This window comes from Pogoniulus pusillus, chromosome 15, assembly GCF_015220805.1.
Source record: "Pogoniulus pusillus isolate bPogPus1 chromosome 15, bPogPus1.pri, whole genome shotgun sequence".
Taxonomy (NCBI): Eukaryota; Metazoa; Chordata; class Aves; order Piciformes; family Lybiidae; genus Pogoniulus; species Pogoniulus pusillus.
The window spans coordinates 22,622,155-22,649,394 of record NC_087278.1 but is presented as its reverse complement, the minus strand read 5'-3'; the positions used below and the strand labels follow the sequence as shown (position 1 = coordinate 22,649,394).

At 51.6% G+C, this 27,240-nt stretch overlaps 1 protein-coding gene across 2 annotated transcripts in view; it reads left to right on the top strand.

Moving 5' to 3' along the window:
- Positions 1–421: 421 nt before the first annotated feature.
- Positions 422–27,240, top strand: part of ADA2 (adenosine deaminase 2) — a 40,531-nt gene continuing 13,712 nt past the window's right edge. Inside the window, exons 1-3 of one of the 2 annotated variants that reach the window (XM_064155714.1) lie at positions 422–561; positions 17,115–17,440; positions 21,888–22,113. In XM_064155714.1, the coding sequence (XP_064011784.1) occupies positions 17,128–17,440; positions 21,888–22,113 (539 nt within the window). In that variant the 5' untranslated portion in view covers positions 422–561; positions 17,115–17,127. Of the gene's footprint in view, positions 562–15,470; positions 15,616–17,114; positions 17,441–21,887; positions 22,114–27,240 lie in introns of those variants that run through there. The other variant, XM_064155713.1, reaches the window with a different exon arrangement.

Below are 27,240 nucleotides of genomic sequence, written 5' to 3'. Positions count from 1 at the left end.
TCTTCTCGAGGCTGGAGCTCCTCTCCAATGAGCACAGGCTGAGAGAGTTGGGGTTGTTCAGTCTGGAGAAGAGAAAGTTCTGTGGAGACCTTATTCTGGCCTTCCAGCACCTGAAGGGGCTACAGGAAAGCTGGGAAGGGACTTTTTAGGGTGTCAGTTAGTGACAGGATCAAGCTAGAGGAGGGCAGATTTAGATTGGATGTTAGGAAGAAGTTCTTCAGCATGAGGGTGGTGAGACACTGGAAGAGGTTGCCCAGGGAGGTGATGGAAGCCTCATCCCTGGAAGGTTTTAAGGCCAGGCTGGATGTGGCTCTGGGCAACCTGATCTAGTGTGAGGTGTCCCTGCCCATGGCATGGGCGTTAGAACTGGATGGTCCTTGGGGTTCCCTTCCAAGCCTGGCAGCTCTGTGTTTCAGGGAAGAGCAGGTGCTGGAAGCCAGGTTGGCCAGGACAAGGTGATCTGCTCCATCTACATGTCTGAGCACATCGATGCCACTTCTCTGCACGGGGGTTTGCAGGACTCATTGCCAGAGACTCCCCAGTTCACTCTGCTGACCAAAGGTACAAAGCATGTTCTGTTCAGGAGCATCTCCACAGTGTGTACCAACAAGTCTCCTCCTCCCAGCAGTCCAGCTGCCTCTAGCTCAGACCATGCACAGCAGGGCACATTTCACCAGGGAAGAGGAAGATTAATTTTACCCTTAGCTGAAGCTGTCTGGAATTGCTTTAAGACCAGCAAAATGCAATTGCTTAGGTTGCAATGTGCCAGGGGCATGGGGGTTGGAACTGGATGGTCCTTGGGGTCCCTTCCAACCCTGACAACCCTGTGATTCCATGACTGGTGAGGATAGTATGAATGGCAAATGTTCCATCTTTCCTGTTGTCCCTTGGAGGTAGGTTTTGAACACCTGAGAGAGTTGCAAGGTCTGATCAGGTCCAACTCACAATAGGGTGAATAAAGAGAAACTCCCAGAATCACTGGAGTCAGGAGTTCAGCTTGGCTTAGAGCTCTCCATCTCCAGTGGAAATGGTGAGTACTCTTTTAGCATAAGAAGGTGTGTGCATGCTTGTATTTCCCCTGAGACAGTTTCTCCCATGCATTGCACTGCTTCAAAAGCTTTGATGAAACAGGTCTCTTCATGTGGTTGGCAATTCCTATGCTTGTTCCCCATTTTCCTGTGTGTCCCAGTGAGTTCTTCGGGACCAGGGAACGGTTTCACACATGGGTACCCTCCTCTGGGTATGGTGTCAGTACTTCATTATAGCTTAAACACTAAAACCATCACGAGGAAGATATACACACAATACTTATGGCTCACCTGCTACAGCCATAGGGAGCAACTCCAGTGCTGAATAAGACATGACAAACAATCCCCAGTAGTTCTCTTGATCAAAGGGCAGACTATGCTCACCCTATCCCACTGGCCAGCAGAGCTCCTGGGATGTGTGGATAACAGAGCTGGTCAGCTGCCATCTCAGAAGGAAGGCATCCTCACTGAGAGCTGTGCCATCACTGTGTCCAGGTCTGGGCTCCTCAATTCAAGAGAGATGTTGAGGTGCTGGAAGGTGTCCAGAGAAGGGCAACAAGGCTGGTGAGGGGCCTGGAACACAAACCCTATGAGGAGAGGCTGAGAGAGCTGGGGGTGTTTAGTCTGTAGAAGAGAAGGCTCAGGGCTGATCTCATTGCTGTCTACAACTACCTCAAGGGAGGCTGTAGCCAGGTGGGGGTTGGTCTCTTCTCCCAGGCAACCGGCAATAGAGCAAGGGGACACAGTGTGAAGTTGTGGCAGGGGAGGTCTAGGCTGGATGTGAGGAGGAAGTTGTTGGCAGAGAGAGTGATTGGCATTGGAATGGGCTGCCCAGGGAGGTGGTGGAGTCATCATCCCTGGAGGTGTTGAAGGAAAGCCTGGATGAGGCACTTAGTGCCATGCTCTGGTTGACTGGCTAGGGCTGGGTGCTAGGTTGGCCTGGATGATCTTGGAGGTCTCTTCCAACCTGGTTGATTCTATGATCATGGCAGTGAAACTGGTGCCACTCCTACCCATGCTCTGGGTTTAGAAATGCTCAGAATTCTGGGATGCCCTGGGCACACATCACAGACCTCAGACCTGATGTGTGTCCAGTGCATCCCAGAATTCTGAACCAAGGAGAACCAAACTCCTCCTCTATTGTGGAACCTGTTACCTACCATCTGCTCATGTGCATACCTGCAAGCCCTGCTTCCCACGAGTCTTATCTTTAGTAACCTAGTGATTATTGGCTTGTTGCAACTTCTGATCACACACAAACCAACTCTTCCCTTTTGCACTACATCATCTTTCTACATCCTTTCCCCTGAGAGCAAGATCTTGTCCTGGTAGGGCATAAATCCTGCCAGGCAGGTTTAGCCCTGGCTCTCCTCCTCCTGTCATGCAGGGGTCTAGGAGAGAGTAGATGAGCAAACAATAAGGGATCGTAGGATGTTAGGGGTTGGAAGGGACCCAAAGAGATCATTGAGTCCAACCCCCCTGCTGGAGCAGGGGTATTGTGGATGGATTTCTTGCTAACAGAAGGACATGAATTGATAAATAACAAGCAACCTTGTGCTGCAGAGTGTCCTTGAGTCCATCCCGGAGGCAGGAACTAAGACAGTGAATTACAGCCCCCCCCCACATGCAGCTGCAGGAGGCAGGTTCTGCTGGCCACAGGAGGCTGACCCTACAAGTTGTTTATATAAGTTAACCTATCTGTACCTCACACATAACCTTAAGCCAATCTGTACCTTCCACATGTACCAATCTTAACTAAGCTAGCTATGCATGCCTCTTCCAAGTTAGCATATAAGTCACTCTAACAGGGAAAGAAACAGAGAACTGTTATCTAACCACATTGGTGTTCACAATGGTGGTGCAAGGCTGGCAGGGTTTCACCCCAGAAAAGCCTTGAGGGCTAGGAGGCTTAGCCCCTTGTGTCAGGTCTCTTGTGCTGCCCTCAACGTGCCTGTGTAGGCACAAAGCTTTAAATTCATTGGCCAGAAGAATGGTGCCAGTACCCATTGGCCAGTTTGATTTCAAAGTCAAGCCACAACAACCCCATGCAGAGATACAGGCTGGGGTCAGAGTGGCTGGAGAGCAGCCAAACAGAGAGGGATCTGGGGGTGCTGATTGATACCCGCCTGAACATGAGCCAGCAGTGTGCCCAGGTGGCCAAGAGAGCCAGTGGCATCCTGGCCTGCATCAGGAATGGTGTGGCCAGCAGGAGCAGGGAGGTCATTCTGCCCCTGTACTCTGCACTGGTTAGACCACACCTTGAGTACTGTGTTCAGTTCTGGGCCCCCCAGTTTAGGAGGGACATTGAGATGCTTGAGCGTGTCCAGAGAAGGGCAACGAGGCTGGGGAGAGGCCTTGAGCACAGCCCTACGAGGAGAGGCTGAGGGAGCTGGGATTGGTTAGCCTGGAGAAGAGGAGGCTCAGGGGAGACCTTATTGCTGTCTACAACTACCTGAGGGGTGGTTGTGGCCAGGAGGAGGTTGCTCTCTTCTCTCAGGTGGCCAGCACCAGAACGAGAGGACACAGCCTCAAGCTATGCCAGGGGAGATTTAGGCTGGAGGTGAGGAGAAAGTTCTTCCCTGAGAGAGTCATTGGACACTGGAATGGGCTGCCTGGGGAGGTGGTGGAGTCGCCGTCCCTGGAGCTGTTCAAGGCAGGATTGGACGTGGCACTTGCTGCCATGGTCTGGCCTTGAGCTCTGTGGTAAAGGGTTGGACTTGATGATCGGTGAGGTCTCTTCCAGCCCTGATGATACTGTGATAATTAGGCAAGGACAACCCAATCCTCTGCATAAACTCTGCTTTGCTTTCCTCATTAATAGGATGTCCACTACCTGTCCTTTCTGAGATGAGGTGGCCAGCAGCTGGTGGCAACCAAGGTCAGCATATATTTAGAAGCATTATATATATATATATTCAGAATTAACCAGTTTGGAAAAGACCTCTGAGACCATTGAGTCCAACCTATCATCTAACACCTCCTAATTAACTAAACCATGGCACTAAGTGCCTTATTCTGTCTCCTTTTAAACACCTTCACCATCTCTGCAGGCAGCTCATTCCAATGGCAAATCACTCTTGCTGTGAGGGATGTCTTCCTAACATCCAGCCTAAACCTGCCCTGGTGCAGTCTGAGACTGTGTCCTGTTGTTCTGTCACTGGGTGCCTGGGAGAAGAGACCAACCCCCACCTGCCTACAACCTCCTTTCAGGTAGTTGTAGGCAGCATCCACCTGTTATTATCCTTCTTCACTTTGCACTTCCACAATACCAGCAACGGAACAAGGGGACACAGTCTCAAGTTGTGCCAGGGGAGGTCTAGGCTGGATGTTAGGAGGAAGTTGTTGGCAGAGAGAGTGATTGGCATTGGAATGGGCTGCCCAGGGAGGTGGTGGAGTCACCGTCCCTGGAGGTGTTGAAGCAAAGCCTGGATGAGGCACTTAGTGCCATGGTCTGGTTGACTGGGTAGGGCTGGGTGCTAGGTTGGACTGGATGAGCTTGGAGGTCTCTTCCAACCTGGCTGATTCTATGATTCTAATAGTCATAATTCATACTTTCTGATACAGATCTTTTACAAAAGCAGGGAACCTCAACTGCTGCACAAGGCACAGGGGTGCCTGAACCACTGCTTGGTTGTGATGCTACAAACCATCCCTCCCTTCACTGCCTGTACCTTTCCACAAAGTCATGGAAGTCACAAAGGGCACCTGTCACAGAGGGGTAGGGATCTAGAGATGAAAGCTGTAGACAACTCACAGCAAGGGAAAAGAAATGGCACCCAGCTTTAAGTGGCATTTGCTGTCGGATCAGTAGCAAGAGGGTAAGAGTCAGAGGCCAGACCTGGTGAAAGCACAGTGCACAGCTACTGCTGCATGATTTGCCTCAAGGCAGGGCTTGGAGGTGTTTAAGGAAGCAGAAGTGAGGATTAAAGAGCTCTGCCAACACCAGTCCTGCCACAGACTTGTTCCAACAAGGCAGAGAGCTCGGGGTATGGGCTAGCAGTGCCTGAGAAAGGTCTTTCCCTTTTAAATGCCTGCTGTGGTTACCATGGGCATGTCCAGTGGTGTGGTGCTGAGTCTAGAGATTGGCAGCAGATTATATGAACCCCTGGCAAACTCTACCTGCCTCAAGAAGGTTTACACAATGTGGTAGCTACCTTCAGGACCGTGAGCATATCCTCTGGAGGTTTGCCTTCCTGGGATGACTTAGATAATCATGCAGGTGTCCAGTGTTGAAGACAGCTCTTTAAGGAAAGCTCTGCTAAAAGCCTTAGTGAGGTCCTGTTCTGCTCTTCACTTGTAAACTCAGGATCTTGCAGCTGTTGCCCAACTGGGCCAGCTCACAACTGCGTTGCAGCCATGCCTCTTTATGTGGACCTTAGCTGTGGACTTCAGTCACTGCCTTGACTTCAGTCACTGCCTTGACCTCAGAGCTGTCTCATCATCATGGACTGGCCCAGCAATCACAGGACTCTTTCTGAGTTGAACCTGGTTGCCTGCCACCAAACCTGGCTCTACTTTTCTTGCTTGGCTATTGTGAGACTGTGTCTTTGCCCATGTGGCCACTGCCCTCTTCCTGCCTCTCTGTTGCCCTCAGCTCCAGGCTCACCTTCCTGAGTGGAGCTGCCATCCCTTGCTGCTTCCTCACAGCTGACATACTGATGGATGCCTCCATCCCTGATGTTCCTTGTGATTTTTGCCTTGGCTGTCAGCAGTGGAGTGAGACCACAGTGGGAAATAGAGCTGTCCATCTGCAGAAGATATATCGATCAGGCAGAACATAAAGGCAGCAGCTCTCACATATTCTCATGCAAAGCAGCGATGGGCAGCATTCCTGCACGTATGGCTGCATACCAAATCTGAAGCTGTGCTACAGCCAGGAGGGCTGTCTCTCAAACTGAAGAGGGCCATGGGAACAGGGAAATTTAGGCAGATGGTGATAATGGCTCCCCGGGGCTCCTAACACATCAGTGGTGGGGGCTAAGTTAGATGTGGAGTGAGATCACAGGGTAAGCCAGAGAGGTTGATCCCTGCAGCCATGCTTGCTCCCCTAGCTGATGGTCCAGATTGCACAGCAGACCTCGATGTGTATTTACTCATAAAGGAGCTGTTTTCAGAGCTGATAGTGAAGTACAAGAACCAAGGCTTGTTCAAAAGTGACTGAAAGAAGGTAAGCTTGAGCCCTCTGCTTGAGCAGAAGGTAAACTTGAGCTACCTCCCATGGCAGGGGGTTGGAACTAGATGATCCTTGTGGTCTCTTCCAATCCTGACTGATTCTGTCTTTTCCCAGGGAGGTCTGAGAATGCCATGCCTACCATAAGTCATGGGCTGTTTGGCTTGAAGACCCTATAATGCATATCTTTGAAGCCTCTGCCTGTCTCACTTGGTGAGGTCAGTGATCATATTGCAGCTTGTTGCTGAAGTGACCCTGTGTTTCATGCCCTCCTTGGCACCCAAGCAGGGGTAGGTGGACTGAAGACATCTCTGCTTGCTGCAGGTAGAGCTGCAGCAGTGCAAGAGCATCTCTTGAGGCAATGCAGAGACTTAGGGGAAGTTAAGTTTGCACCTGCCACTACCTGCAGGAAAGGGTGGGGAGGGGCCAGGGGACAAGAGGCAAGGTGTATGGGCTGGGCTGGAATGCCTCTGAAGAACAGGATCAACAAGTCTAGGCATGCCAGAAATGCCCTGAGCTTTCTTCTGTAATGAGCTCAAAGGCTCAGCCTCTGCTGTTGAGTATGTAGCCTGGGCAGGTGGCTGTTGTCACCTTTACTTTGCTTTGAGGTCTGTTGCTCAGGTGCTGCTACAGTGGATAGCAAGGTAATAGTGTGCCCAGAGCAGGGCCAGGAGGATGCTCAGAGGGCTGCAGCAGCTCTGCTGTGAGCACAGACTGGAAGAGTTGGGGCTGTGCAGTCTGGAGAAGAGGAGGCTCCCAGGTGACCTTCTTGTGGCCTTCCAGCATCTGAAGGGGGCCTACAGAAAAGCTGGGGAGGGACTTTTTAGGCTGTCAGGGAGTGCCAGGACTGGGGGGAATGGAGCAAAGCTGGAGGTGGGGAGAGTCAGAGTGGAGGTGAGGAGGGAGTTGTTGAGCAGGAGAGTGGTGAGAGGCTGGAATGGGTTGCCCAGGGAGGAGGCTGAGGCCCTATGGCTGGAGGTGTTTAAGGCCAGGCTGGATGAGGCTGTGGGCAGCCTGCTCTAGGGTAGGGTGTCCCTGCCCATGGCAGGGGGGTTGGAACTGGCTGCTCCTTGTGGTCCCTTCCAACCCTGACTGATTCTATGATTCTATAAGCACCAGAGAGCACAGCCCTGTCTAAGAAGCTGGGCAATCCATGGGGAGAATGATGCTTTGCTGGCAGTGCTGATAGTGCTCACTGGCTTCAGGCCAGCGTCTGGATTTGTAGTGATGGTATATGGAGGGACCTGTAAGGAGAACAAGGCAGAAACCCTGTTTGGACATCTCAAGTCTTTGAACTTAGGAGTTTTGCCTGGCTGCAAGATGCTTCTGGGCAGTCAGGTTTTAATTCAAATGCTCTTCACTACCATTAATTTTGTAGTGTAAACCCACTCCAAATATCAACTTGCCTCATGCACATGAGGTAAAGAAACTCTACACAGTAGAGTTACTTCATTGCAGCTGAAGGTTGGGTGTAGCTGCTTCCTAGCCTTTGTTACCCACTCCCCCAAAGCACTTCAGGAGCTGTGCTGTATGTGACAGCCGTAGTTTTGGGATGCAGTGTAGGATATGGGTTAGGAACTGGCTGCAGGGCCGGACCCAGAGAGTGGTGGTGAATGGTGCCACATCCAGCTGGCAGCTGTCACTAGTGGTGTCCCTCAGGGATCAGTGCTGGGCCCCATCCTCTTTAACATCTTCATAGATGATCTGGATGAGGGTATGGAGTCAGTCATCAGCAAGTTTGCAGATGACACCAAGCTGGGGGCAGATGTGACTGGGTTGGAAGGCAGAAGGGCTCTGCAGCGGGACCTTGACCGCCTGGACAGATGGGCAGAGTCCAATGGGATGGGGTTCAATAGCTCCAAGTGCAGGGTGCTGCACTTTGGCCACAACAACCCCATGCAGAGATACAGGCTGGGGTCGGAGTGGCTGGAGAGCAGCCAGACAGAGAGGGATCTGGGGGTGCTGATTGATACCCACCTGAACATGAGCCAGCAGTGTGCCCAGGTGGCCAAGAGAGCCAGTGGCATCCTGGCCTGCATCAGGAATGGTGTGGCCAGCAGGAGCAGGGAGGTCATTCTGCCCCTGTACTCTGCACTGGTTAGACCACACCTTGAGGACTGTGTTCAGTTCTGGGCCCCCCAGTTTAGGAGGGACACTGAGATGCTTGAGCGTGTCCAGAGAAGGGCGACAAGGCTGGGGAGAGGCCTTGAGCACAGCCCTACGAGGAGAGGCTGAGGGAGCTGGGATTGGTTAGCCTGGAGAGGAGGAGGCTCAGGGGAGACCTTATTGCTGTCTACAACTACCTGAGGGGTGGTTGTGGCCAGGAGGAGGTTGCTCTCTTCTCTCAGGTGGCCAGCGCCAGAACGAGAGGACACAGCCTCAAGCTACACCAGGGGAGATTTAGGCTGGAGGTGAGGAGAAAGTTCTTCCCTGAGAGAGTCATTGGACACTGGAATGGGCTGCCCGGGGAGGTGGTGGAGTCGCCGTCCCTGGAGCTGTTCAAGGCAGGACTGGACGTGGCACTTGGTGCCATGGTCTGGCCTTGAGCTCTGTGGTAAAGGGTTGGACTTGATGATCTGTGAGGTCTCTTCCAACCTTAGTGATACTGTGATATGTGTCTTCTGGTGAGACTTCTGTGAGAGCCCAGGGTGAGAGAGAGAGAAACCATGGTGCTCTGCTGTTGGGAGGCCCTTGTGCTCCCTACTAACAGGGCTTGAGGCCCATGGAGCAGCCTGGGTAATGCAGACACAGAGAAATGGAGAGCCAGTGAGATGTGGCCAGCAGGACAAGGGAGGTTATTCTTCCCCTGTACTCAGCACTGGTCAGGCCACACCTTGAGTGCTGTGTCCAGTTCTGGGCCCTTCAATTCAAGGAAGATGTTGAGGTGCTGGAACATGTCCAGAGAAGGGCAACAAAGCTGGTGAGGGGCCTGGAGCACAAATCCTATGAGGAGAGGCTGAGGGAGCTGGGGTTGTTTAGCCTGGAGAAGAGGAGGCTCAGAGGTGATCTTATTACTGTCTACAACTACCTGAAGGGACATTGTAGCCAGGTGGGGGTTGGCCTCTTCTCCCAGGTAACCAGCAATAGAACAAGGGGACACAGTCTCAAGCTGTGCCAGGGTAGGTATAGGCTGGATGTTAGGAAGAAGTTCTTCACAGAGAGAGTGATTGGCATTGGAATGGGCTGCCCAGGGAGGTGGTGGAGGCACCGTCCCTGGGGGTCTTCAAGAAAAGCCTGGATGAGGCACTTAGTGCCATGGTCTGGTTGACTGGCTAGGGCTGGGTGCTAGGTTGGACTGGATGCTCTTGGAGGTCTCTTCCAACCTGTTTGATTCTATGATTCTATGATTCTATGAGGAGACACAGCATATCCTGGCAGGGGTCATAGCTGCAATGCAACCAGGATGAACTCAGACCCTCTGTATCAAGGTGTGATGGGCTCCTGGGGCAGAGGTGAAGAGACCAGGACAGAGATGTGATTTGCTTCAGGTTCTAGCTGGGGAAGTCAGGTGGGTGGAATAGGAGGTTGGGAGTAGGAGGGTGTTTAGATGGAATATAGCAGTTAGGAAGAGGAATTTCACTCTGCTTGTTGTCGTGGGGCGAATTTTCTCAAGCCCACGCTGATCTGTGGGAGTCACCACAGTCTGGTGACAGAGAAACACCGCAGGTCAGGCAGGAAACTCGATATGACTAATGCACTTCCCACAGTGGCACTGAGCTGCTTCCCTCCCTAGAGCCATTCCCTAGAGAGAGTGAGTGCAGCACTCTGGCTAATTCAGGCTGCTTCAGCCGCCTCGCTTCGTGTTCACCTCTGGTAGGTAGCAGAGGGAGAGGAGAGAATACAGTACAAACAATTCACCTGAGGATCTGCTGCTATTCTCTGGAAGCCTTTGCATAGGAACCTCAGAGACAAGTTGGAACCTGCCCTAGATGATGCTGAGCCTTTCCCCCAAGTAGCCAGGGCTCTCAGCTGCTGCCCAGCAAGCCCTGGGCAGCCTGCTCCTTGCTGCCAAAGCTACAGGGCACTGACACACACTGGCTTGCTTTGGTTTTTCCTTCTCCTTCCCAGCCTTCCACTGCAGGGTGACAGCAGCGGGGAGCGAGCCTGGCAGGGGAGGATTTTGAAGGAAATGGTTTAGTTTGACTTATTTATGTGCAAGCTCAGCTGCACAGCAGTGCAGCAGCAGCCTTGATGCGTGTGCAGGATGCTGACAGTGAGCGCTGCTGGCTCTGCTTGCTAGAGAGCGAGTGCCAGCGAAGCTGCTGGGGCTCACGGAGCTATGAACCCTGTTGTCCTGAGCAAAATGGATTTGAAGTGTTGCAGGTGTGCTGGGAATAGTCCAAAGCACCTCATTGCAGTCACTGTCAGGAATTCACAAGCTATTTGGGAGCCAGACAACGATTGCAAATCAATCACTCCACTCCCTGTGTGATTCATCCTTAGCCTGGGAGTTTAGCTCTTTCCCTGGCTCTTGTGGCATCTGGAGTGTCTTATTCATTTTAAAACATCAGATAGCCAGAGATGTAGCTGAGGAGGAGTGGAAGGGCAGATGTTGGATTAAAAACGGGCTGGACAGCCAGGCCCAAAGAGCTAAATCCAGCTGGCAGCTGGTCACAAGTGGTGCCCCCCAGGGCTTGGTATTGAGGCTGGTTCTGCTTGGGCTGGATGCTGTAAAGCACTGTGTGAGATACTGAGCTGAAAGATGAAGTGAAAACGCCCAGTGCTGTTGCTGCCTCTGTGCTCCTTCCCCCTTCCTGCACCCCACTGCTGGGGAGTGTGTCCATGCTCCCCTTTGCACCCCTGCTGCTGGGAGGACTGAAGAGTGGGAGCAGACATCCAGCTCTGACAGCAGCCGTGAAGATGCAGGAGCAAGAGGTGTGGAAATGTGCTGGGAGAGATGGCAGCCATCATCTCCCAGAAGCTCAAAAGGTTTGAAAAAAAAAAAACCCAGCAAACCAAACTGGTTTGCATATGGAACTGAAACTGAACCAAAGGGTTCAGTTCACTGAAAGCACTAAGTGGTAGCCACCAGCTATTTAAAGTTTCACATGCCATCTGATGTGCATCTGGGCACAGGGAAGGAGCAGCTTTAAAACAGGGCTTTTGAACACTGCTAGCTACAGCTGCAACAGCCAAGAGGCTCAGCATGGGCTAGAAACTGCTCAAGAAAGCAGGGGATAGGAAGGGCATTTGAGGAAGGAGCTGGGCATGGCTGGTGCCTCTATCAGCTCTGGCCAAACAACAAGAGGAACTGGAGCCAAGCAGTTTCAAAGATGCTTTCAGGAGCCAGCCAAGAGTGAGCAGGAACTGCAGTCATGGTCTTGTGGACTGACACACAGCTATTACACAACCTCTAGACAGGCTACCCACTTCTCAGTACGAGTGCAAACTGGCTGAGCGATCTGCTGCCATGGAAATGAGCCCTCTGACATTCCTTGTCAGTCCTGCATACAGAGGAAGGCTTCCTGTGCCTTACCTTGGCTCCCAGGAAGGCCTGCAACCAGAGCTGTGAGTGCCTGCAGGCACTACAGGAACCCAGGTCCTCCCACAAAGGGGGTTCCTGGCTGATGGCAACTGTACCATGGCTTGAGTTGTCTTGTTCTTCCTGCTTCCACCTCCAGACTGATCCTGGCTAAGAGCATCTGTGGTCTTATTTTACCAGTGCTGGCCCACTATGATTTTTGCTTTCAGAGCATGGATCACTATTTAATAGAGAGCAAAGCATCTCAAACACCTCATTTCCTAGCACAACCCTGGCAACTTCTGTACAGCACTCTCCTGCCCATGGCAGGAGCAGTCCCATTAAGGAAGTGCTCCAGCACTAGACTTTGGTTTTGGTTTTCAGACTCTATTTGACAGGATGAAGCAGTGCTGCATATCTCAGGGGCATTCTGGCAGGCATTTCCAAACTCTCTGCCTGGCTCTGAACTGCTATTTGAAGTCCTTTGCACAGCATCTGAACTCGTCTCAATTCCCCTCCTTGGGAACCTGAGCACTACATTGCTCACCCAAGAGAGGTTTCCTAACTGCCTAGCCTATATTTGGTTTTATGGTCCTAACATCAGGTTTTACTACTTGGAGATAATTACAACAATTCTCTTCTCTTGCTTATATTGTTCCCTTGAAGGTACCTGGAGGTGGAATGCTTGTCCCTATTGAACCCTATTGCATCGTTCCTTTTCCACTCCAAATGCTACCCTCTGTGATCCCTCCTCATACTTCCCATACCTGGGTTGCTTTTGTCAGCTGCTAGTTGCTGCAAAGCACAGATAGGTCTTCTTTTGCCTCCTCTGATCTGACTTTGGGAGTAGAATCATCTTGAGACTCCAGAAAAATCCATCCTGCCAGCAGCCATCCACTGGCTACTGGCCAGTGGTGTTCCCCAGGGATCAGTACTGGGTCCAGTTTTGTTCAATATCTTTATCAACAACCTGCATGAGGGCACTGAGTGCACCCTCAGCAAGTTCCCTGGTGATACAAAGCAACACATCCCTCAGGCTGTGCTGCCATCCAACCAAATCTGGACAGGCTGAGCACTGGATGAAGGCAAATCTCATGAAGGTCAATTAGGACAAGTGCAGGGTGCTGCAGCTGGGGAGGAATAACAACAGGCACTGGAAAGCAGCTCTGTGGAGAGAGATCTTGGAGTGCTGGTGGGCAGCAAGTTCTGCATGGGCCAGCAATGTGCCCTTGTGGCCAAGAGAGCCACAGGCATCCTGAGGTGTATCAGGAAAAGTGTGGGCAGAAGGGCCAGGGAGGTTCTTCTCCCCCTTTGCTCTGCCCTAATGAGACCATACCTGAAATACTGTGTCCAGTTTTGGGCTCCCCAGTTCAGGAGAGACAGGGACCTGCTGGAGAGAGTCCAGCAGAGAGCCACAAGGCTGACTGGGGGAGTTGAGCAGCTGCCCTGTGGAGAGAGCCCGAGAGTCCTGGGGCTGTTTAGCCTGGAGAAGGCTCACAGGGGATCTGATCAATGCCTATAAATATTTGAGGGGTGGGTGTCAAGTGGAGGGGGCCAAGCTCTTTTTGGTGGTGCACAGTAATAAGACAAGGAGCAGTGGATGCAAACTGGAACAGAGAAGGTTTCACCTCCACATGAGGAGAAACTTCTTTCCAGTGAGGGTGACAGACCCCTGGAGCAAGCTGCTCAGAGAGGTTGTGGAGTCTCCTTCTCTGGAGGATTTTGAAACCCACCTGGATGCATTCCTGCAAGTCCCTTCCAATGTTCTGTGATTCTGTGTCACACTGCTCTGTTTGGAGCTTGGAGAGCACTGGGGAACCCTGGCTAATACCTGTATAGATGCTGGCACTTGGTGACAGCGAAGGGGCCAGGAGAGGAGGAAAAGCTGGCAAGTGTCTAGCTGGGATGTTCAGAGTAGCCTGTCCACCCTGCTTCCAGTCTGTTGCAGTGGTGCCAGATAACAAACATTAACATATTATTGACTAGCTTCTGCCTTCTCTGTCTCAAAAACAACCTTTGTGACTGGATGAGGCACTCAGTGCCATGGTCTAGTTGGCTGGCTAGGGCTGGGTGCTAGGTTGGACTGGATGAGCTTGGAGGTCTTTTCCAACCTGGTTGATTCTATGATTCAGTGGTCCTTGGCTCATGAGATTCACTTTAAAAATGAAAAAAAAACCCAAACAATTGAAGTTGTGATTTAAATTGTTATTTAATTGAGCCAAATGGACTTTGTTCTCCACTGGAAGCTGTTTATGTAACACCTGTTTTATGTGAATGTAAACTTCATTCCATTCAACTATGGGAAACAAACCAGCAAAGTTGCAATATTTGTTATGATTTGGGATTTTCTCCTTTCTTTTTTGTCTTTCCCAAAAGCCCCCTCCACCTGATTTATTCCCAGAGATAAGCTTAGCCCTGCTGGCCCAACGCAGCCCTGATGCAGCAGGTCAGGCTCACAGGGTGAGCTCATCATCAGGAAGTTTGCAGATGACACCAAGCTAGGAGCAGGTGTGGAGCTGTTGGAGGCCTGAAGAGGGACCTTGCCAGGCTGGATGGGTGGGCAGAGGCCAATGGGATGAGATTGAACAATGTCAAGTGCAGGGTTCTACACTTTGGCCACAACAACCCCAAGCAGCACTACAGGCTGGGGACAGAGTGGCTGAGAGCAGCCAGGAAGAAAGGGACCTGGGGGTACTGGTAGGTAGTAGCTGAAGATGAGGCAGCAGTGCCCAGGTGGCCAAGAGAGCCAATGGCATCCTGCCCTGCATCAGGAACTGTGTGGCCAGCAGGACAAGGGAGGTTATTCTGCCACTGTACTCAGAACTGCTCAGGCCACACCTTGAGTGCTGTGTCCAGTTCTGGGCTCCTCAATTCAAGAGAGATGTTGAGGTGCTGGAAGGTGTCCAGAGAAGGGCAGCAAGGTTGGTGAGGGGCCTGGAGCAGAGCCCTGTGAGGAGAGGCTGAGGGAGCTGGGGGTGTGCAGCCTGCAGAAGAGGAGGCTCAGGGCAGAGCTGTCTACAACTACCTGAAGGGAGGCTGTAGCCAGGTGGGGTTGGTCTCTTCTGCCAGGCAACCAGCAACAGAACAAGGGGACACAGTCTCAGGTTGTGACAGGGGAGGTCTAGGCTGGATGTTAGGAGGAAGTTGTTGGCAGAGAGAGTGATTGGCATTGGAATGGGCTGCCCAGGGAGGTGGTGGAGTCTCCATCCCTTGAGGTGTTCAAGAACAGCCTGGATGAGGCACTTAGTGCCATGGTCTGGTTGACTGGCTAGGGCTGGGTGCTAGGTTGGCCTGGATGATGTTGGAGGTCTCTTCCAACCTGGTTGATTCTATCTGCCTGGTTTGCACAGCTGGCAGAGTCTGGGCTAAATCATTTAGAACAGTCTTTACATGGAATTTTCTCGAACCAAAAAAAAACCCCAAGCCTCTAAGCAGAGCTTGCACCGTTGATGCATCAAATGCACAGTACTCTAAATCAGATTCCTCACCCTGGGAATGCTTCTGGGACATTGAAAAGCCACATATGCATATCAGAGCACACGGGAGGACTGCAGAGATAAGCTCCTGGTCACCTCCCTGGCAGTCCCATAGCAGTTAAAGAGTTCAACTCCATTGTGTGCAGAGGTTCCCCCAGGGTCCCCCCAATGCTTTGACTCCTCACTTCCCAGCCCAGTCCCCTTCAGCCGTGCTGCCTGTGGCTTGCTTTTTCATAACCTCCCCTGCCCCCTCCTCCTCCTTATATATTCATGAAGCAGCAGGGCCGGGGATAAATAAAAGCTGAGCAAAGCAGGAGGGCAGCACAGGAAGAGGAACCGGCTGCGGGGGCCGGAGCCGCTCTGCGGAGCTGCCGCTTTATCTCTGCCGGGACAGGGGCAGCCTGCGAGGGAGATAACCACTCCCTGCCCTCCGCCTGGCAGCTGCATCAGCTCTGCATGCGAGGAGGAGCAAAGTTAACAGTAAGTGAGGCTGTCTCACCAGGGGCAGGATGGCACTTGCTTTCTCTGAGTTAGAGCCAGGCCTGCTGGAGGCTGAGTCTCCCCCCACCTCTGTGCCAAGCAGGTCGCTCCCCTGCCCCCTTCCTCTCCTGGGGCTGAGTCTTCCCCCACCTCTGTGCCAAGCAGGTCGCTCCCCTGCCCCCTTCCCCTCCTGGGGCTGAGTCTCCCCCCACCTCTGTGCCAAGCAGGTCGCTCCCCTGCCCCCTTCCCCTCCTGGGACTGAGTCTCCCCCCACCTCTGTGCCAAGCAGATTGCTCTCCTGCCCCCTTCTTCTCCTGGGGCTGTCTCCCCCCACCTCTGTTCCAAGCGGATTGCTCCCCTGCCCCCTTCCTCTCCTGAGACCCACTGCTGGGTCTGAGGGTGTGCTGGTGCTGGTGGAGACCCGGGTGGAGTTGGGACTGGAGGCAGAAGACTCATGTGCAAGCAGGACCTTAACTATAATTGCCAGGGGACCGTTCTAACAACGCTGAGCCGTGGTGTGGAGGGCCACCGGAGCCTGCTGCTGAAGGATTACGTTGCAGCTGTGCTTTTTTTGGGAAGGGCAGAGTTCTCAGAGTTCACATGTGCCTGTCTTCTGTGATCCCTTTCTACTCCCATGGCCTCATTTCCGTCCTCTTTCTTCTAGGATTGCAGGGAAGGCACACACCTCTGTCACTGCAGAGGGAGCCGGGGGGGGGTTCTGCCTGTAAATTAACTCCTCTGATAGCTGGAATGTACTATAAGGGTGCAAAATAGATCCTCTCTTAACTCCGGGGAATCGGCATGCAATTAGCTCAAGTGAAAAACAAAAGCAGCTCAAATGCTGTGGCCTCCTGCTTCTCTCCCTGGGACACCAGCAGCACGGTCAGCATACTGTCACCAGCACCCCTTGTTCTGAAGGGGCTCCATCCCAGCTTGCAAGTCAGAGTCCACCACACCAGGGCTAGACCTTTGTGATATTCCAAGCAGGTCGCTCCCCCTGCCCCCTTCCTTTCCTGGAACTGAGGAAAGGGGTAGGTCTAGGCTGGATGTTAGGAGGAAGTTGTTGGCAGAGAGTGATTGGCATTGGAATGGGCTACCCAGGGAGGTGGTGGAGGCACCATCCCTGGAGGTGTTCAAGAAAAGCCTGGATGAGGCACTTAGTGCCATGGTCTGGTTGACTGGGTAGGGCTGGGTGCTAGGTTGGCCTGGATGATGTTGGAGGTCTCTTCCAACTTGGTTGATTCTATGATTCTGTGATTGCAGTTCTGCCTGATAAGGTGCCAGCCTCATCCAGGGAGCAATATCTCTTCTCCATCCCACTCAGTGTTGCTGTGAGTGGGATGCTAATGTACAGCCCTAAGTACAGGGAACTAGATTCCCCCCCTTAGTACTGGGGACACAGTTAACCTGCTGCAGGGTGAGCCAGTAGGGTAATATCCCACTGCTAAGATTGCACTTTCTGGCTTGTGCTAATGCTCTGATCTTCTCCCCCTGCCTAGGTGCAGCAATAAGATGAAGCCTCCATCTGGGAAAGGCATGAGGCTGGCACACCTGCTCCTGAGTCTGGCTTCCTTCTGCCTTGCCACTCCCCTCTGGAAGGACCGGGATGCTCTCATGCAGGAGGAGAAAAGCCATCAGACAGGCGGCAATTTGGTGCTGAGCAGACAGGAACAGCAGCTCAGCACAAAGCTGGTGAACCTCAAGAAGGAGGAGGTGGCAGCAGCTGTAACTCGAGGAGCATTTCCTCCAAGCATGCACTTCTTTCGGGCAAGAAGCCTCATTGATCAGAGCTCAGTGTTCAGCATCTTAAAGCGCATGCCCAAAGGTAGGCTTGGCTTAGGCTTTGCTTGTCCTGTTTGTTCTCCTCTCACCTTTTGCTGCCTATGACAAAGGCAGGACAAAGTGCTGTATGTGGCAGCCCAGCTTATGAGACCTGTAAATTGGGCTTGCCGGGCTCCAGGAAAAGCCCTGCCTCTGAGCTTGGGAACAGGGCAGGAGGAGAAAGGAAGAGGGGGATGGACTGGATGAATACACACTTCCATCAATTGTGGCATTTGGGCTAACTTACAACGTGGCTCCTTCAGCTTTTCAAGTGTGGAGAAAGGGCAGAAGCAGCAAAGACAAGATGTCATAGGCACCCATGTTTGCTCAGCATGTTCTGGCCACAGCCTTTCCTTGTTCTACATGCACATACCACAGACATGCTACCTGCCTTGTCTTAGCCCACGTTTTAGCCAGAAATGCTATATCCCCCAATAAGTGTTTTTGCAGGTGGTTCTATAGCTGACTTGGAAGTGCTTTGGCAAGTTTGGAGTGCTAGAGGAGGAAGATGCTACCTCCAACACTGCAAGTGTCTTTACTTGTTGAAAACAAGTCAAAGCTTTTGTTGATGTGACCTATAGAATGCAGTGTAAAACCTGTCCTCTCAGGTGGGTTTTCTTAATCAGGTTCTAGGCTGTGCACTTACAGGGATATCTGCTTATCAAAGGCAGGTGCTTCTCCTTTTGTCTTCAGAAATGTCTTTTCTCCCGTTCTAATGGACTGCCACACCCCACACTAAGAGGGTTTCTGCACTCTGCAGCCCACACATAGTTTTGAAGGCATTTGGACCATTTCAGGTTAGACAGTGAAATGAGATTGCCCAATACCTTCACCACATTTGAATGGGCTGCCCAGGGAGGTGGTGGAGTCACCATCCCTGGGGGTGTTCAAGAGAAGACTGGATGAGGCACTTAGTGCCATGGTCTGGTTGACTGGCTAGGGCTGGGTGCTAGGTTGGACTGGATGATCTTGGAGGTCTCTTCCAACCTGCTTGATTCTATGATTCACACCATCCTGTGCATCCTCTGAGGAGCAGCTGGGACACAACAGCGTTTGAAAGCTCAGAGCTCCAGGTTGCAGTGGAAGAGGGAGAGGATATTTCTATTCAAAGTGAAAGCCAAACCACCTAAGCTGAGTAGCAGGAAGCCTAATGACTCCTTTGTCAAGGTCTGGGCCCCTCAATTCAAGAGAGATGTTGAGACACTGGAACTTGTCCAGAGAGGGGCAATGGAGCTGTTGAGGGGCCTGCAGCACAGCCCTGTGAGGAGAGGCTGAGGGAGCTGGGGGTGTGCAGCCTGCAGAAGAGGAGGCTCAGGGCAGACCTCATTGCTGGCTACAACTCCCTGAAGGGAGGCTGTAGCCAGGTGGGGTTGGGCTCTTCTGCCAGGCAACCAGCAACAGAACAAGGGGACACAGTGTGAAGTTGTGCCAGGGGAGGTCTAGGCTGGATGTTAGGAGGAAGTTGTTGGTAGAGAGAGTGATTGGCATTGGAATAGGCTGCCCAGGGAGGTGGTGGAGTGGCCGTGGCTGGAGGTGTTGAAGCAAAGCCTGGATGAGGCACTTAGTGCCATGGTCTGGTTGATTGGACAGGGCTGGGTGCTAGGTTGCACTGGATGATGTTGGAGGTCTCTTCCAAGCCGGCTGATTCTATGTCGCCCCTTCCAGGTGATGCCTTTTTAGATTCAAAGTCCTGTGGCCTGGCCCACATGGCTGCCTGGAAACAGGCTGGAGACTTGCTTTGGAACATTTGAGAGGCAGCTTCTCCACAGGAGCATTTTTCACTTGTGAGGGTGTGACACTGGCATGTGAATAAGAGCCAACTTCCACACCTCCCACCTCTTCCTTCCCAGCCTCTGGTGTGGGATGAGGATCCCTGGGTTGCAGCATCCTAATGAAGGACTGGTATTGTCAGAACTGTCATTATCCTTTAATTGCTGAATTGAACAGTAAGGCATTTAAAAGTAACCCCCTCTTCACCTCTAGTGGGATGTCTTTGACACCAAAAAGGAGTCAAGAGGAGAGGCTGAGGGAGCTGGGGTTGTTTAGCCTGGAGAAGAGGAGGCTCAGGGGTGACCTTATTGCTGTCTACAACTACCTGAAGGGAGATTGTAGCCAGGTGGGGTTGGTCTCTTCTGCCAGGCAACCAGCAACAGAACAAGGGGACACAGTCTCAAGCTGTGGCAGGGGAGGCCTAGGCTGGATGTTAGGAGGAAGTTGTTGGCAGAGAGAGTGATTGGCATTGGAATGGGCTGCCCAGGGAGGTGGTGGAGTCACCATCCCTGGAGGTGTTCAAGCAAAGCCTGGCTGAGGCACTTAGTGCCATGGTCTGGTTGACTGGGTAGGGCTGGCTGCTAGGTTGGACTGGATGATCTCAGAGGTCTCTTCCAACCTGGTTGATTCTATGATTCTAAGACAGAAAACACTTTTCAATCCAGCTCAGAACTTTTGCCATGATCACATCCTTATATCTGCTTGAGTAGGACCTAGTCTTAGAGGCCTCAGTCTTGATGAGAGCCCCTGGGAGTTGCTGTTGTTGCAAGCACAGCTGTAATTTCTGCTCCTGCTCACAAAGAAGGTGGCATTGCCAGTGAGAGAAGGGTCAGATCTAGACAGCTGTGGCATGCCTGGTCTGTCACACAAGCTCTGTTGAGAGCAACAACACTTGATGATCTGTGAGGTCTCTTCCAATCCTGATAATACTGTGATACTGTGTGATGCTTCAGCAGCATCTGAACAGTTATACTCTCTCTAGTTGGAGGTTACAGACATTATAGCCTACATTAGATTACTCCACTAATAACTGTGGTCTTGAAGCTTATCTAATACCACACACACAGCAGTTTCTTGTCTTGCTTTTGCTACTCATGTTCTCCCTTTACCTTGAAGGGCATCAAATCTATTTTGACTGTGAGGTCTCCCTTAGACTCATGAAACGTGTAAGTTATTTGCCTCACAGTATCTTCCCCTTATGAAGGTGAAGTTTAGTTCAAGCACCAATAACATAAGAAATCTCTTCAAAAGGAGAGCAAAAAGCAAGCATGGGCTGAGGAAGGTGAGCATGCAGAGGATCACAGTATCACCAAGGTTGGAAGAGACCTCACAGATCATCGAGTCCAACCCTTTACCACAGAGCTCAAGGCCAGACCATGGCACCAAGTGCCACGTCCAATCCTGCCTTGAACTGCCCCAGGGACGGCGACTCCACCACCTCCCCGGGCAGCCCATTCCAGTGTCCAATGACTCTCTCAGTGAAGAACTTTCTCCTCACCTCAAGCCTAAATTTCCCCTGGCACAGCTTGAGGCTGTGTCCTCTTGTTCTGGTGCTGGCCACCTGAGAGAAGAGAGCAACCTCCTCCTGGCCACAACCACCCCTCGGGTAGCTGTAGACAGCAATAAGGTCACCCCTGAGCCTCCTCTTCTCCAGGCTAACCAGTCCCAGCTCCCTCAGCCTCTCCTCGTAGGGCTGTGCTCAAGGCCTCTCCCCAGCCTCGTCGCCCTTCTCTGGACACGCTCAAGCATCTCAATGTCCCTCCTAAACTGGGGGGCCCAGAACTGAACACAGTCCTCAAGGTGTGGTCTAACCAGTGCAGAGTACAGGGGCAGAATGACCTCCCTGCTCCTGCTGACCACACCATTCCTGATGCAGGCCAGGATGCCACTAACTCTCTTGGCCACCTGGGCACACTGCTGGCTCATGTTCAGGTGGGTATTGATCAGTACCCCCAGATCCCTCTCTGTCTGGCTGCTCTCCAGCCACTTGACCCCAGGATGCTTCTTCTGCCAGAAAAACTTGCAGTTGTCAACACAGTGCACAGTAACAGAGTGTCCCTGAGGCCCTTCGTGCTGGCCAGCAGCAGATGTACGATGTGAGCATGCTTTTGATAAGGCATAGAAGGAGATGCTGCTTCTGCACCTGCAGGTCCTTCCCTGCTGTGTCATGGGTCTGGCATTTTGGTATACACCAGAGTTTCAAAGAGATGAAAGAGACACAAACTAGATGCTGAAAATGGAGACTGGGATTCAAACAGCTTAGACACAGAGGCTTGCTTCAGGTCTGCCAGCCAGCATACCTTGTAAGCCGTTGCCTACTGTGAGAGTTCCTCTTTAAATCAGTGGAGCCTGAGCCAGCTCCGAGCTAAGTCTGTCTGAAAAGACCTTTAATAACTCGGAGCATTTTCCATCCCGGCAGAGAAATGGAGCTCCCTATTGATTTCCCCCTCCCTCCACTCCCAGGTTGCTGTCACGCTCTGCCTGCCCTGCGTTTGATGTGGAGGGAGCCACTTCCCTCTGCATGGGGGCTGCAGAGCAGCCGCGCCGGCTCTGCTGGCAGAGGTCACTCACAGCTCTCTAGAAGCTGTTCCAGATGCCCCTGGATAGGCAGACTCAACTCTTACCGCATTGAACCTGGGTTCCTCCTTGTCTCATTCGGTGATAACGTTTTCTCCCGCCAGGTGCTGTCTTACACCTCCACGACTACGCCATGCTAAGCGTGGACTGGCTGGTGTACAATGCCACCTACCTCCCCGACTGCTACATCTGCTTCACCGACACGGGCACGGTCCGATTTCGTTTTGCCAAGCCTCACCCTCCTCGCCCAGTGCCAGCCCAGTGCTCCCAGTGGGTTTTGCTAGAGACCTACCGCAGGCAGCTGCACAACGTGACCGATTTTGATAGCAGGTGAGTGAAGGGCTGCGAGCCTGCTGGAACGTCCCCACAGGGTTATGCAGCAAGCAGCATCACCCTGGTCCGACTGCCCCATTTGCTTCCTGCTCTAGAAGCGTCATTCAGTTCTCTTGCAGGCAGCTCCTTCACTTCTGGCAGCTTTTTATCAAGACTAGAGGTTAGTTGATTGCACTGTAGCCACCTACCCACAGTATCACAGTATTATCAGGGTTGGAAGAGACCTCACAGATCATCAAGTCCAACCTTTTACCACAGAGCTCAAGGCTAGACCATGGCATCAAGTGCCACAAACCCATTTAATTCAGTACAGGTGGGTGGCAATAGCCTGGCTTCCCGTCCAGCTGGTGGCAGCAGGAAGAGGGAGTCCTCTCTGCCCATCCAGGGGCCATCGATCCTAAGACAAAGCATTGCTGCAAAGGCCAGGAGGAGGCATGTACTTGTGGCGTGGTGTGCAGGGGGCTGGAGAGCATGCTAAATAATGCATGAAGACAGGCACTGAGTGATGAGGACAAAGGAAAATATTGAGTAGTGATCCATTCAGAGGGCACTGCCATCCAACATGCTCTGGGGGGCTGGGGTCCACAGCAAAAAGTAGTGTGGGATGTCATGTATTTGAAGACAGTGTCACCGTGCTGATGCACAAGGAAGAGGTTGGATTAGGGTGAGAGTGACTTCAATGACAGTATTTCCTAAGTGAAACTTGATGGGATTTGCTGTAGTGCTCTTCAGTGAAGGTGTGTGCTCTTAAATAGAGACCTTTTAACTCTGAAGGAGCTGCTATCCCATCCATGTGGAAGCTAATCAGGAAGGAGGTCAGAGAGGAAGCTGAGGGAGCTGCCATACCTTTGGCACGGTATTGCCTTCCCCCTCCAACAACAGTGAGGTACAGGGCAGAGCGAGCTGATGCTCCAGGCACCTACCTCCTAGAGAGATCTGGAAGGGAAGGAGAAAGCAGTGCCAGACCCAGGGCTCTTGACCTTTTATATCATGAGGCTCAGCTGCCCCAATGTGATAGAAGAAATAAGATCCAGTGAGAAGTCACTTATCTGCATCTTCCAAAGAGCTTCCTTCCATTTCTGAGACTAATGAGGAGGGAAGGACCACAGCACCAGTACTATTCAACTCCACCAGGAGATCCATAAATGATACACAAGAGACTGGATGATGAAACAGCATCAGTTCCTTAAAGCCCAAGCAACTGCACTGCTTGCTTCAGAACAATCTCAGCAGCAACTTTTTGCTGCATTTGGTTCTGGCTGTGCTTCTGCAGCACAGCATCCCTTTCTGGCTGAGGTTAGAGGCCATGGCATCATGTACATGTAGAACTGAGCTGGGCATTGGTTGGTTCCCATGGTTTGGTCCTGCTTGGGAACATGACTTCTTTTCAGAAGCAGTGTTATGATACTGCTTTTCTTTTGTGTTAGTTGTCTGACAATATCTAGTAGCCACGAGTCAAAGCATGACTTAAGTGTCAGACACTTCATGGGGACACAGGACACACCCCACTACAAGGTCCTCCCCAGGGGTAGAGGCAGAGACCAATGAAGTGATTTTCCTCAGCAAATGTATGCCAGGGCCAAAAAACAAACTCTGATTTCTTGCATCCTAGGTGCTCAGTTACTCATCTGAGTATGCTGTCCTTCATTTCTTGCCCTTCTTTGCTCATCAGCATAAAATCACAGAGGAGTCATCACACATAATGTGCAAACACATGAACAACAGCCACACTGAGGCACTTCCCCTCCTCTTTTCATCTAATCCCCGGGTACTAGTCTAGGGGTTAGGAATGTTTTTTGGCCGTCTGGAAATAGGTCTCTAGCCAGGAATAGGCCCCAATCTGTTCTGCTTCTCGGTTTCTGGAAGCTCTCCCGGTCTCTTGAACATGTGCATCCCAGGCTACCTCTTTCCTGCTCTCCTCTTTGCCCTTGAGCACTGACAAGCTGAAAGAAAGCAGATGTCAGGGGAAGGAATGGATGGATAGTTGGGTGGTTTCGAGGCAGCACCAAGGGAATATGGCAGCAGGGAAGGACTCTCATGCAAGACAGGGTGGATCAGCAAAAACGAAGGGAACAATGGAAGTGTTTCCAAGAGGCTGCACCTCTTTCACCTTCCAGCATTCCTGACCAGGAAGGGGTGAGAGAGAGGTGCTTGCATCACATTTGTGCTGTTTGCATTTTAAGTACACAGGCATACACATAACACGTGTGTGTGTGTGTGTGTTTTGGGAGGAAGCCTTTTTGTTTATTCCCCTCAAAAGAAGGTTTAATCACAGGGCCAAGACCCTGGAGTATTCTGTTACTGGTAAGCTTCCAAAAGGATGCTGTTATGAGAGTTAGGAGACGCAGAGAAAAGAAGGGATTTTTTTTTTCTCTTTGAGTCTTGGAAAAAAAAACCAACCAATCCTGACTTATTTAATCAATTATGATACAGGAAAATGCCTTTCCCACCCCCCCCCCACCCCCAAAATGTAACACAGTGGCCACTGTCTTTACAGCAAGAGTGTGCCCCTAGATATTTAGAGAAACAAGTTGACATTCCAGATATTAGTGAAATACCACTGCACACATCACCCCCCACCAGCAGCCCCAGGATGGAGGCCGTGCCCAGCAGCACAGCTCTGGTGACCCAACGGAGCTCTCTATCACCAGGATGAAGTCATCTGTGAGGGAGCTGACACCATGGCTGAGGCTGCAGGGCCAGCTCCCCTGGGCAATAATGGCTGCCCAGACTGCCATCACCTTCTCCTCCTTGTCCTCTGACTGCCTTAGCTCAGAGAAAAATAGGGCAGTGTGTGTGCATTGTAAGGGAAGAAAAAAACAAAGGATCAAAATCCACTACAGAAACAAAGCACCAAAGCACTCTGCTCCCTCTACAAGACTACCCTTGGGGAGAAGAAGAGGGGATGAGAGAGAGAAAGTGAATGAACCACATGTGACAGATGTTAGTCACACAATTTAATGCACCACTGGAAGACAGTCAGATACTACGGTGAGGAGAGTGGCATAATTACCTACCAAGAACAGAAAAAGAAGCAGGAGAAAAACCCTTCTGGAAACAAGGCAACAAAACCCTTTTGGTTCTGCATTATATACCTCAAGGAAGCAAAAGAGTTAGGGGAAAGGGAAAAAAAAAACATAAAGCAAAAGGAGGAGAGAAAGCAAAACCACAGTTGAAAATAAACAATCCTTAGCTGGTCCTTTGAGCTGTGCCCCTTTGGGCATATGCATTGCAGTAGCATTGCTCAATGCATACACAACATGACACGGAAGGCTGCTTGGAGTCTGCACCTGATCACTGCTGAGGGCCCATTGAAGAAGAAGAAGAAGGGAAAGATGTCCTCGGGAAGCTTCGCTTCATCTGCATCAGCTACTGATGGCAAAAGCCCCTGAATCTTTAGGAGATTATCCAGTTATCAAGGATGGATCACTGTTACACAATAAACCTTCAACAGTTGTAGGGATCAATAATCAGTCTCAAAGGGAAGGGGATTGTAAAAAACCCCCGGGTTTGATTTATGTGCCTGGAGGAGCAGGGTGGTGGTGGTGGCGATGGGGATTTATTGCTGTTTCCAGCCCAGGAGCACAGGCTAAGTAAACAACCACAAGTTTGTACAGCTAGATTTAAAGGCAGGGAGGGGAGCCTGGTGTGTGATGCCTGCTGGAGAATCAGAGTTCTCCCAGGGCCGGGGGAGAAGGCAGAGGGCGTCCGTCCCGTCCCGCTCTGCGGCCAAGCTGCGGGCGGCGAGATTGGGCTTGCGGAGCCTGAGCCGCGGGGGAGCTCTGCCAACAGCCCTGCTCAGCCAGCGAGCGGGGCAGGGAGCTGCGCTTCGGCCAGGATCGGAGCAAAAAAGCCTCTTTGCCCTAGCTCTTCCCACCCTAAATCCTCTCCCCACCGAACTGCGGAACACCTTTTCTGCTGGCAGTTGGCCTCCACCGCAGCGCCGGCAGCTGGAGCAGCGCCTTCGAGACGCCCCTGGCTTCTGCATTCCTGGTTTCTAGGGTGATGCTGTGGAGTCTCCTGCTGCTGTATGCTCCCCACTGCCGGCTGGAGATGCCTCCCACCCCTGCCACGGTCTATCTCAGTCCTCTTTGGTTGCGTGGATTACTGAAGGGTAGCTGGAGTTGCCTGGTGTCCTGTGATAATGACACCAAAGTCCCTATTGTAATGCACAGGAGGGCAGAGCCAAAGTTGCTGTGGAAACCTTAACTGAATTTTCCTAACTGTTGAGTATTTAAAACCTCATCTCTAACATGGCACAAGCATCTCTGTATGTCCATTTTTTGCTTCTAAAATTGTTCCCAGCAAAGAAATTAACAGAGTGAAAAAGAAATTAAGCTGCAGCCATTGGAAGGAGGTCCTTAGAAAGTGAAACAGCAGGCAAATGCTGGGGGAACGAGCTCTGGTTTATGAGCAGGACAGAGGGACTCAAAAGGGATATCCCTACCCAGGAGGTCTTAGGTAATGAGTTTAGACCAGATCACATCACTAGGAGGGGGGATTTTCACTCTGTCCCCAGAAGATAATAGGAGCACAAATCAAATCCACTACCTAACTGAGCAGAGCACTGTGTGAAGATGGAGGCCACAGACACATAAGGTTATTAAAGATCCATAACTGTTATCAAGGGGAAACAATATAACTGGATGAAGGATGAAGCCTGGATGAAGATATTTCTACCTGAACCTGCTCAGCACCTGATAAGCCTGGCAAGGCTGGGCAGCCCACCCACCTGCAAGCAGCTGACTCTGCAGCTTGCCACGATGCCTTCAGTTTGTCCACTCAAGATTGAAGTTAATCACCAAGTGCTGCAATTCAGACCTTGCCCACACATCTGAGAAATTTATTACAAGCTCCTCTTTAGGTGGCCACCAGTGGAGGGAGAAAAGCTGTTGCCAGGGGCAAGGCTTTGGGCAGGATAAAGGCTATCAGCTTGTCAGAGACCAGTGTTGTGGCACAGATGCTCAGCCTGTCCTAAATGCAAGCTGTCACCCACAACTAAGATAATCTTGCAATTACTGGCTCCCTTAAAACTCTGCTTGATAAAAGTCCCTGGCTTTTTGAAAGAGGCTTACAGGCCAGCTGAGTCTCTGAAGGAAATAAACAGGTTTCCATCCCACTAAG